The sequence below is a fragment of the Orycteropus afer genome, unplaced genomic scaffold (genome assembly GCF_000298275.1).
Source record: "Orycteropus afer afer isolate SDZICR_OR568_19922 unplaced genomic scaffold, OryAfe1.0 scaffold00008, whole genome shotgun sequence".
NCBI lineage: Eukaryota > Metazoa > Chordata > Mammalia > Tubulidentata > Orycteropodidae > Orycteropus > Orycteropus afer.
In genome coordinates this window covers 20,362,206-20,374,775 of record NW_006921595.1, presented here as the reverse complement: position 1 = coordinate 20,374,775, position 12,570 = coordinate 20,362,206, and the positions used below count along the sequence as shown (strand labels likewise).

The following is a 12,570-nucleotide window of genomic DNA, read 5'->3' as shown; positions in this document are numbered from 1 at the left end:
ATAGTTTTTCAAATGTACATGTTAGGTTCTGCATGAATTCTTCTGTATACTCTTAGATTTATTCACGTCAAAAATATACTTGAAATGGGTAGGGGTTTATATGAAAATCATTGCACTTATGGCCATGCTGATGCTTCCTACAGACATGTTTCACATACTTTCACTTTCAAAGCCTGAGGCATGGGGAGGGGGTGGGGCAGAGAGAAACATCGAGAAGAAGAAATACTATTTCTTTCATCAGAGCCCCTAGAGATCTTTTCTCACTTGCAAGTTGCAATGAAAAGGATTTCATGTATGTACTTCTGAATACACGCAACACGCTGAATATGTGCATACTACAAGTATGTACAACAGCATTGTTAATAAATATGGTTATTCTTATAAAGCTTTAAAGAAAGGCTTTATTCCGTTAATAGGCTTTACTTTGTAAGAAGAATGTAAGCAAAAACAAGACAGTACAAGATTGTGTTCCAATCTTAAAACTCCCAAATAACTGGGATACCAATACTTCATCCTTTATCTTAAGCACCTGGACTTTCTGTTAATACCAGGATCTTGGCTCAGTGGTCTGATAAGTAGCTTCACTATTTTAAGGTTTTAGTGTTAAATATTTTTAAAACAAGAAAAAAAAAAATGACACACCCAAACCCTTAGTCAATGGAAGTATTTAAAACTATGCAGAAATCCTGCATACAAGGGATATGAAGATGGGCAAAATGGAAACGAGACTACAGGAAAGGCAGAGGCTCCAAAATTTGAAAAGGTCATTTGTTGTTGTTGTTGGCATAAAATTATTTTAGGGACTTAAAACGGATACACTGAGAAGTTTTGCCAACTTGCTTTATTTAGAATTTTACATTTTGCAAAATATAAATAAAAGCATATTTTTAAAAAATATTATAATTCTGTTTTCATTATTTTCATATATGTACAATGTGATAAAATTAGGAATTTGTGTATTTTCATACGACTAAGTTCACTTAATCCTTTGATCTGCTATTTTTTCAATTACCTAAGGTATTGTCTAGATCACACAATTTAAAATTAGCATATTATAACTTCAATAGAGTACTGTTTTCATAATTTCTGTATTTTGAGGATAGAATTTATATGGCAGTTCTTCCAACGAATTATATCCTTTCCTGAATAATCAGTAATCTATTAAAGATAAAACTGCAATAATTTTGGAACTAAAATAAAGCCACCACATGCTTCTTTTTGGACATAGAATACCAAAAGAAAATTTATGACTGAGTACCGTAAGAGCAAAATAGAGCCCTTAAAGCACATAAGAATCAATTAAAATTTGTTTTATACTATTGAATTAAAAAATCCAATCAAATTCTGATTTTGATTGGTTTTATTTTATATGTGGTTTTATGTCACAAAACTGTAATTCAGAAGGGCATTCTGTCACTTCTCAAACCTGAAACAGATGTACCAAACAAAGATCATTCACCTGGCTAATCCATACTATATCAAATGCTGACATAAGCCTACAAAATCATTAGGTAAAACAAATCCCCCCAAATCATACATTGCACAGTCTCCCACTGTTAAACATATTAGTCAATTTATCTGTGATCCACAGTTTTGTGCTTTCTTTTGCTCTCATATATACACTCTGGCACTTCGTCATTGCTGAAGAATGCTGATTAGTTTGAAACGGAAGAAACAAACATCGTTCTTGCTTGAGACAGGGGCAGTATCCTCTCAATGTTGCAAAAATATGCACCAAATCATTTAAGACACGGAAACCTCTCTTGGTAGTGGCTGGATTATAAATGAGAATGAGAAGAACCACAGTCTTATGGATGTATTAATAAATCTATTTTGAGATACTAAAAGACTGGTGCAGATACAACAGTATATGAGTTAAGCCCCAGAAGACCTGTCCATACCATTAGTCTTGGACAAAAAGAACACCAGCTTCATAGATTGGAGTGTCACCTTTTCTGCAAAGAAGGCGCTTGAGTAGTTTGAAGTTTCTGTTTATATTTCTGCATCTGCTTTGACCGTGAGTGCAGTTTGTTGAAAAGTTCACGGAATTTATATTGTGGAAATAAAGTTTCCAAAAACCCTTCCAGGAAGACATAAACCATTCTCCTATTTAACTGGTTGTGCTGAAACATTTCAAAAACACGAAGGATACCTTTCCGTGTTGTCTCAGCCCCAATGATGTGCTTCAGTTCATCTAAATAAGGAGGGGAAAAAAACAGCATAACTCAGTACTCATAGGAAACATAAGGCCTTAATAATATAAAATACAGATCATAGAAACTGATAAACAGTAGGTATCCAATTAATACATTTCAGCTATTTAGTATAACTGAGAGCTTACAATTTATGCATGTCTACATGCATGCCTGCCTCCATCCAATTATGATCCTGAAGACAATATAGCACAGGAGAACGAGGTGGGATCCAGACCAGAAATCCCAAATTAGAGCTATGATGTTGTTGTTGTTGTTATTGTTATGTGCCGTCAAGTTGGACCCGACTCATAGTGACCCCCTCCTTGGGTTTCTGAGGCAGTATCACTACGGAAGTAGATTGCCCAACCTTCCTTCCAAGGAGTGGCTGGTGGGTTTGAACCGCCAGCCTTCTGGTTAGCAGTCAAGTGCCTTAGGCGCTACGCTACCAGAGCTATGTTACTGTCCCTTAATGCTCATGGGATACTTACCTACCCTGAGTCTGTTTCCTTATCTGTAAAATGGGGATTTAAAATAATTAATACTGTTGCATCTGTAAGGATTTATACAGATTAATGAGAGAAGGTAAACTCTAAAGCATTATATAAATAATCTTACTATGTATAGTGCACAGTGAATACTGTAAGGAAACAAGATGTGTGAAAACTGATCCATGATTTCAAAAAACTTGTGGTATTGTTAATATAGTGCCATAGTAACACAGAAAGCTTAACTATGTTTACAGGAGGAGAATTCCAGCTGAGATAACAAAGGTTTCCTTTAAGGAAGTCATACTGACGTAGACTTTGCTACATGGGCAGGATCATGATAGCCAAAAACAAATGAAGGATTAGCCGTGGTAAAGAGAAAGAACATCAGTGAGCAATGGAGCAGCAAATGGAAAGCAACAAGGAAATCTGGGGTTCAGTTGGTTGAGTTTTAGGATTTCTGTAAGAAAAAGTAAAGAAAAGAAAGGAAAACTAACAATGCTGTGAATGTCAGAGTGAGCAAGTTTGGAGTTTACTCACAGGCAACATGACGTTACTAGATATGGAACATGAAGTTACTAGAGTATATAAAAAAATATGTATAATTATTCTCAATAATTCAAAATCAGGACTACAATAGCAGTAAGTATTGTTTTATTGGAGCTCTGGTGGTGCAGTGCCTAAGGCATTTGACTGCTAACCAGAAGGCTGGCAGTTCAAACCCACCAGCCACTCCTTGGAAGGAAGGTTGGGCAATCTACTTCCGTAGAGATACCGCCTCGGAAACCCAAGGAGGGGTTGCTCTGAGTTGGGTCTGACTTGATGGCACATAACAACAATAACATTGTTTTATTGCTTTAGGAAAACATGTAACATCCAAAAGGAAGGTACCTAACTAGGGGTACAACACAGTTTGAAACAAATTGTTGTTGTTGTTGTCACTGTGTGCCATGGAGTCGATTCCTACTAATAGTGACCCTATGGGACAGTACTCTGTCCCATAGGCTATAATCCTGATGGGAGCAGATCGCCAGGCCTTTTATCCCACTGATCCACTGGTGGGTTAAGACTTCTAACCTTTCACTTAGTAGCCAAGAGTTTTAACTCTTGTGGAACCAGGTGTTCCTTCTAAAACAGTTTGTGAATTTTCTAAGACACAGGTACAGGATTATGTATATAAAATATATTTTTATATTTTTTTCTTACTTCTTTAACATCTTCCAACAATTGTCATCTCCTCAATAGGACCTACTGTGACCACCCTATCTAAAACTGCAACTCAACTAACACTTTCTATTCCCCTGGCCTGTATTATGTTAGAAATAACATATAAATGCTGCATGTTGTATTTACTTGTTTTCTTTCCTGTCTCCCCGTTAGCATGTAAGTTCCAAGAAGGCAAAGATCTGTGCAAAGAACAATGTCTGGCACATTATAGGTACTCAGTAGATATTGAGTTTCTTCTACTGCATAAATAACACAGTCTTTATAGCGTAATTTGGTTTATTCCAATAGTACAGTAAATATTATTCTAAGTTATTGTTTCTTTATATTTTTCTAGAATGTTATTTCTATAATTTGTTTCTATCATCAAACACAACAGTAAATACAGCAGAATTAATAGCCATGTGGTAAGTTTCTAATTATGTGTCTGACAGATGATTTTATAAAGGAAAAGCATATTGTGAAACTGCAAAAAAAAAAATATATATATATATATAAAGAAAAATAGGTATCATATGATTATTTACTTAAAAATACTGATTTTTCAAAAACTTTCTATATTTATCATTAAGACATACAGAATGTATTTCTAGATATTTTCAAAGATATTAATTAACAAAAAAAAAGGACCAATCACCATCACCTCTTAGACATACAACCCTCTTTTCACATTACATAGCTTGTCTTAGAGAAGACAAACGGGACAAAGTCAATCTAATTTGGTGGGATAGTTGTATCCTAATGAAGTAACTCAAAGTAGGCCAACAAAATGCTGCTATATATACTTTCTTTGGGATCATATTTTAATAATATTAATAATGGGCCAAAGAGTTGTTTCTAAAGGATTCTTTAAATATTCTAAAGTAGAACAAATATTCGACCTGAAAACTTCGTATTCTTTTTAGCAGCCCTTTTATCTGTATATATTTTATTTATTTTACAACCTTATCCTTATTCCTAAAGGAGTCAAAGAGTCAACATAGCACTTTTAACCATTCAGAGCTAAGCCAGAATCCTAAACTTACCAGCTTAGATAGGTTAATTAACCTCTCCAAGCTTTTGTCTCCTCACATATAAACCTATGACATTAATAGTGCCTAACTTCATAGGAAGGAAATCTGGTGGTCCTGTGGTTAAAGCACTGGGATGCCAGTCAAAAGGTTAGCAGTTTAAACCTGCCAGCGGCTCCATGGCAGAAGATGAGGCAGTCTGCTTCTGTAAAGAGTTACAGCCTTAGAAACCCTATGCAGCAGTTTGACCCTGTCCTACAGAGTCACTGTGAGTTGGAAGTGACTCGATGGCAGTGGAAGTGAGTAGTTTCATAGGACTGTTCTGAGGATTAAATAAAACTATAAGAGAAGTGCCTAACACATTGCTTGGAATAAAAATAATCAAAGGGTAATTATTATTATAATAAAAAGACAGTAAACTAGCATGTTCAATGCCAGAAATTCAGGAGAATTACCAATTAATGTGATTTTTACCAAAGGTGCTCACTCACCTGGCATGATTGCAAATAATTTTGTTTTTCCAGCAATTCTTGTTCTCATTCGAATAGCTTTATCTCTGCATGGAACAGTCTCTGCTAAAATGCCATTTGGCCAAAATGCATCTCTATTTAAGAAGATCAAATACACTTGGTAAACATTTTCATTTTCTAAAGATACAAGTTTGTAAAATTATGATGGTTTTCTACAGAAAACAAATATGAACGGAAAGAGGAAAAGGGTCTGGTATTTATATAGGTATAATGACATGTATGTATTACACAGTAACTATGTGCAACCTTCAGTTTTTGGGGTGAAGGGACATACACAAAAAAAATAACAGATAAATTCTAGAGTAATTCATAAATACTAAAAAATAATTAAGATAATAAAATGGAATATATAAATGACTATATCACAGCCAAGGAGCTCTAGTGGTCTAGTGGTTAAAGCATTTGGCTTCTAACCAAAAGGTCAGCGGTTCAAATCTACCAACTGCACTGGAGAAAGACGAGGCAGTCTGCTTCTATAATAATTTACAGATTTGGAAAGGCTGTGGGGGCAGTTCTTCTAAGGCCTGTCTTACAAGGTTGCAATGAGTTGGAACTGACTAGATGGATAACAGCAGCTTTCGCATTTGTATCACAGCCATTTAAACTCAAAGCAAGCCTCCCACTGAGTTAACATCTCCTCCAAAATACAACCCTGTGATATTCTGAACTCAGATACCTTAGTATTCAACAACTATCCTGTCTCATTATGTCCTTCCATTCCCCCTTATAAATGACCCAACATAAAATCAAATTCAGCACACAGGCCTTATAGCTGGATTAAGTACTATGTTCCTTTCAAGCATACCAACAACCCATTCTCCTTTACTTTCACAATGCGCTTGATGATTTCTGTTCCTGAGTTCGTGGGGAAAAGGCAGAAATTATGCACAATGAGTAAACTTTCATCTGGGAGTTTGGTCTGAAGAAGACAGACTCCCCAGAGTTGTGGTTTTCAACGCTGGACATTAGAATCACCTGGGAGCACTACAACAAATCTTAATTCCAGGCCATCCTCCAGATTAATTAAGTCAGAATCTCTTTTTAAAGCTCTCCAATATGCAACCAAGATTGAGAATCACTGTTTTAGAGGAACATCATTCTCCTGCCCTAAAAGAGAATGCACATGCTAGGGGGCAGGTAGTTCCACTTTGGAAGCAGCATGGTTTAATGGGGAAAAAACTGAGCTTCAGAATTACAGAAAACAGCTTTCTCCATTTTTTACCATGTGAGCATCTGGGCCTCAATCTTCTAATAATAATATGGAGACAAAAATACCTACATCTCATGTAACAGGATAAAATCAGAAAGCTTACACAAAATATGTGGCACATTGTGCAGCACAAAGTGTTTAATATTTGATAGTCCCTTTTGCTTGTTTTCCTCTTATTTAAAGTACATGATGACATGAATTTCTATACCTTGCTTATCTTTTGAATTTAGAAAGAAGATTATTTCTCTACTGTGCTGTGATTTGTTTGAAGGGAATGCATCTTGTCTCTCACTGCTCAGCAATAAGGAGAATGTTAGGCACAGAAGGGTTCAGTATATTTGTGTAGAATGAACTGGAATACCAGTGCTACTTGATCTGCATTCCTTTCAGAGGCACAAATACTTAGTAGAAAATTAGACCACAGTCAGAGAGCCATCAATTTTCATTTCAAATCAAGGTGAGCAAATGCAACTGAGAAAAACTAATCTTCAAAACTAGAATTTGATAATATAAACTATACCATTTCTACATAATACGTCAATTATCTTAAAGCGACAGTACTGTGATAAAATGTAGTCTATCATCTTCAAGATTTTTCTTTAACTTTTCCCTACTCTGGTTTTAAAGAAACAAAGATTAATATTAATATGTCCATGGAACAAATTTTACTATAAATTTTATAAACCCTTTTCTATGTTTGCCAATGACTGACTAAAACAAACTTTATGGACAGGAAGGAAACAAAAGTAATGGAAGTTAATTAGTGATAACAATGCTAAACACTATACTACCTGAAAGAAGTGACTGTGTCTTAAGATATACCTGAAACGTTTCACTGAGTCAGCTACTTGCTCTGGTGAGGTCATCCAATCGACATAGTCAACTATTTTTCTGAAAATAAAATAATTTATTAAATGAGTAAACTCAAAAATTTTAGAAAATGAACAAAATAAAGAGACATTACTTTCAGGAAGCAAGCAGCTTAATTTGGAAGTAAATTCTCTCTGTAAGCATGGACTAATGATCTTCTTTAAAGGCCCAGAGAAGGAAATTCTCTTACAAAGGTTAGAACTCTACTTCCAGAAGCAAAAGTTTAAAAGTCAAGTAAGATTAGAATCTATGCTTCAAAAAAAAAAAAGTGGTACCTGTTAATAGTATCACCATATGTGGCTCTAATAAGCTGCTGAAGTAGGTTTTTGATATTCCTTCGCAACCATTGATTCCTCTCTTTTAAGTCGAATACTTCATCCATAAGAAGCAGCATTACCCTAAGTGGAATATTGTCATCCACCTGACAAAACATAGGGGAAAATAAGCTTATTTGAGGTAGTGACTTAATACAAATGGCTACTTTTTGCTACTCTTACAGAAATGACTGGTTCTACTTCACAAGTCAGAATAATTTATACTAGGCCCTTTATAATTTGAAATTTCATTCTAATTTAGAGAAAAATATTTTGAATAGTCACCTTGACAAAATACAGAACTTTACATCCCTACGATTATGAGTAAATTCCAAAACAGTTCTCCAAATGAATTCATGAGAGTCTCAGCAAAGATGTGGCTTTCGCAACATTTACTAGGGACTGTTTGTATTATTTGATAAGGCAAATGCTAGCACCATTGCCTATGTTCTGATGCAACTTTTTCATAAGAACAAAACATTCTCAACACCATATTTAACGAATAAAACACACTCTATACAAAATAATGTGTTGTTTGGTTAGTGTGTAATCGGGTTATTTTCAAGAAAAAGAATTTAAAATTCAATACAGCACACAGCTCAGTTAACGGTACAAAAGGCATATTTCACTGAAGTAGAGGAATTTTCTTTTAACAACTAAAAGTTAGTATTATTTCTATTGTTGCTGTTATGTGCCATCAAGTTGGACCCGACTCTCAGCGACCCCTCCTTGGGTTTCCGAGGCAGTATCACTACGGAAGTAGATTGCCCCACCTTCCTTCCGAGGAGTGGCTGGTGGGTTTGAAGCGCCAGCCTTCTGGATAGCAGTCAAGTGACTTAGGCACTATGCTACCAGAGCTCCTTTTTATTATATTCAATAAATGATGTAGAAAATAAAGAAGCTAAAGATTTCAAAATACTTGTCAGCATTACTTCAGAGAACCCTAATTACTTATAGAAAGACAATCTGGAATGCTTTGAGGTAACAAAAATATATAAAGCAAAAAACAAGTGCAGATTTAAGACTTCAACAAAATTGCATATAACTGCCAGTAATTTATAATTCCTCCATCACAAAGATATTCTATTACCACCTCATCAATGTTGAAATTTAAATATAGAGAAAACAACAAGAGTTGTAAACATTTTCTTAGTCACCCCTCCATTTTCACCTATTGAAAGCTTACTTTAACCAAATCAAGGGGGAGGGGAAGACCTGTTTCACTACTAAGGCAGAGTAAAATACTGCTCTAATATCTGATCAAGTGTATTCATTCACAAGTTTGGCGCCAGATGACAATTCTAACAAAGAGTTAAACAATAAAAAACAAATAAAAGATGTCATGGGTATTATACCAGCAACACTTATAATAAAACACTCTAAAGTATTCTTGAAAAAGCAAATTAAAAAATATCTTTAAGACAGGTTACTATAAAGAAATTCAGTTGGCAACAGAGGGGAAATAATTCTAATTTTAAAATAAATCTGCTAACAGGACAGAATACAGAGATCAGAAACAGACTCAAACATGTACCAAACCCAAACCAAACTCACTGCTGTTGAATCAGCTCTGACTCACAGCAACCCCTCCCAGGGTTTCAGAGGCAGTATCACTAGTGAGGTAGATTGCCCAACCTTCCTTCCGAGGAGTGGCTGGTGGGTTTGAACCGCCAGCCTTCTGGTTAGCAGTCAAACACCTTAGGCCCGACACTACCAGAGCTCCCTGTGGTGTAGTAAATTACTTAGTGTGGCTTTTCTACCCATAAGTCTTTGTAAACTCCCAGGTGGAATTTGCCATGAGCAACTGAGGAGCTCCTGATAGCTAAATTTGTCTACCTGAGGTATTTCTGTTGAGTGTGGCACTAAACAATGTTCTAGGAGGTTCCCGCTCTCTCAGGTGTTTAGAATTCTGATGTTATGATTGGTTGGTTTGGCCACTCTGCTGGGCTCAAAAGGAGGCCTCCTAGAGGCAGAAGTCTCTCTCTGACTGCTGGCTGAGGAAGGACGTGCCCCTGAGAGACACGCAGTGTGGGAAAGAGATGCAAGAGATATGCATTGCTGAGAGAGACACTGAGGGACATGCACTGCTGGGAGACAGACTGTGAGAGATGGCAGGCTGGGAGAGAGACTGAGAGAAACAGCGGGCTGGGAGAGAGACTGAGCATTTTTCCTGAACTTGAATTGTAGCCTGTTGCTTCCCTAATAAACCCCATAATCTGTGAGTTCTGTGTGGCCACTACAGCGAATAATCGAACCCAGGAGAGAGGTGGTGGGTACTTTGGGAGTAACAGTTGGTGAAAGGGCTGGAGAGAGGCAGCATGTCTGGCCTTGCAGTAATAGGCCTTGGGCTATTGGTGGTGATTCTGTCTTCCTTTTGTGGGGTTAGAGGAGGTCAGGAGATGTGGCCTCCTTGCCGTTTTTGCACTCCCCAAACATGTACAATAACCTGATTTATGACAAGGGAGAAAATGAGTACACTGGGAAGAAAATGGCCTTTTCAATAAATGTTGCTCAGTAAATTGGACCCCTACCTTATTTCATACACAAAAATCAAATCTAGATGGATTACAAATGAAAATGCTGGAATGATAAAATAACAAATGTTTTTAAAGAAAAGCATGGATAGAGATTCAAAATGAAGTCTCGTCAGTAATCACCACACTATTTCCCTCTAGCATCTAAGTGCTTGAAAAACTAGGTACAGCAGTTTGAATTAAGGATTTTGGTGCTCTGAACAACTCACTGAATCAGAGTGTACCAAACACAGAAGAACGGAATTAAAGGAAAGGCACACGGAGATTATTTAAGAAAGAGCTACCTGGTGGAGGGCGGATGCGCAGCCGAGAGAGGCCATTGGAAACTTCCCTAGGGCAGTGACTGGCGGGTGAGGTCGGTCACCTAAGATCCCCATGAGCCAAGAAAGAAGACACCCTATATCAGCATACCAGCGTCCATTCCAACATCCCAGCAAACGGCCCCAAGGATTTGCCTCCAGCGCCTGATTTTAGCAGTAATTTGGGTCACCTAAGTCCAAACGGACATGCGCAGCACCACTGAGACTCAGGCAGAGAGCTCACTGTTGTGCCAGGAGGGTAAGCCTACTCCCCTCTCAGCGGGTCCCTGGGTGGTCTTGGGTCAGCCTGGAAGACATCGTGCTTATCTATGTCACTGGTATCAGGACCACAGTTTGTTGGCAGGTACTCCCCCCGACTCCAACATAGCTGAAATCGTGCGCATCTTTGGCACCACAGGCAAATGGGGTGGGGAGAGAGAGAGAAAGCAGCAGCTGAGTGCGGTCCTGAGAATTTGCCTTGGATCAACTTTTTGGTGCAGCGGGGCCTCGGAGGCGGGTTCTTTGAGTGTGCCTGAGCCTGGTGGAAACTGGCGACTCCCTATCAACGGGAATCTTTCCTGAGATTGAGCTATGGTCTTGTGAATAGCTGCGTCATTGGTGATAGCCTGTGCAAAGCCCTAGAAACCTACCCTAGCAATACCAAGCTTTCCTTCTTCTGCTCCCACCTTCTCCACCAATAACTTCACTCATTCAACAGAAGAAACCAAATTCAGCCAATTACCATAAAACCTCCCACTTCGAACTCTAAACCCTCTTTATGACAAACAGAAACACATATCCATATTCCACACAATGATTCCACCATCACAAAGAAAACAACAGAGCGACCCAACATACCTGAATCAATAATTAAATAAAATACACCAGCTTCACCTTTTCAAAATATTAAACCACAAAACCAAGACAAAACAAATCAACACATAACCAGCAGCTAGAGACAACCTAAAGAGACAGTGCTCTACCAGATTCCAGGGGCATAAGAAGAGGTTCTGCTTTCCAGTAACCCCAAGAACTCTCCAGACCTGCACGACTGAAAAGGGGTGACATTCCCTTGTTACTCTTATACCCCACACCAGCCTGGTGAACGGAGGTAAAGCCACCCCCCACTCCCACCCACCTTCTGGGCCCACAGGAAGTCCATCCCAGTCTGTGTGGTCCAATGGAGGCTGGGTGCCCTGGCCTGTCCTCTGCTGATTTTTTTTTTTTTTCAATTTTTATTTTTTCTTCTTTTTTTCGGGTGCTTAGTTTGCTTGTATTTGTCTGTTTTAAAACTACTACTATTATTAATACTTTTGTCCTTTTTACTATTCTTCCTCTCACAGGCCCTAGTTTACAATCCCCCTTTTTTTTCTTTTCCCACTCCTGATTAGATTTTATTTTTCCCTCGTGGATAACCCCGTTCCTTGTTGGGTTTTTCTTTTTCTTTTCTTTTTTCTTTTTGCATTTTTCCCAGTTTCTTCTTCTTTATTCTCCTTCTCTACCTTCTTTCTCTTAGTGCCCTATCCCCATAAATTGCAGGTTTTCATCTTCTTTTCTCCCCTTTTTCTTTTTTTGGGTTACTGTTCCTGTGTGATTACATGGCGTATTTTTTGTACATGTGCTTTTGATTTTTTGATGGTTATTCAATTGTAATTTTTGTCTAATTTAGCAGGAGACAGCAACACTCCCCATAAGATACAAGTACACCCACACCTCCTGCAACTTCACTTACTGAGCAAGAGCCAGCACCTCCTTCTCCATCAACAGGCCAATGATAAAAAACCACCAAGAAGAGCCTGAATGAACCCTGGCTGCTATTCAAAAAAATTAACAGAGATCTTAATACAATACCACGATGCCTCAGAGGCAACAGACCATCACAGTCCACACAAAGAAGCA

General features: G+C 37.7%; 1 protein-coding gene across 1 annotated transcript in view; it reads right to left on the bottom strand.

Annotated features, from left to right (window-relative positions):
- Positions 1-1,946: 1,946 nt before the first annotated feature.
- Positions 1,947-12,570, bottom strand: part of SNX13 (sorting nexin 13) — a 116,199-nt gene continuing 105,575 nt past the window's right edge. The window contains exons 22-25 of the mRNA XM_007946122.2: positions 7,800-7,945; positions 7,477-7,545; positions 5,406-5,518; positions 1,947-2,194 (exon numbers count right to left, since the gene is read on the bottom strand). Of these exons, the coding sequence (XP_007944313.2) occupies positions 1,947-2,194; positions 5,406-5,518; positions 7,477-7,545; positions 7,800-7,945 (576 nt within the window). The remainder of the gene's footprint in view (positions 2,195-5,405; positions 5,519-7,476; positions 7,546-7,799; positions 7,946-12,570) is intronic.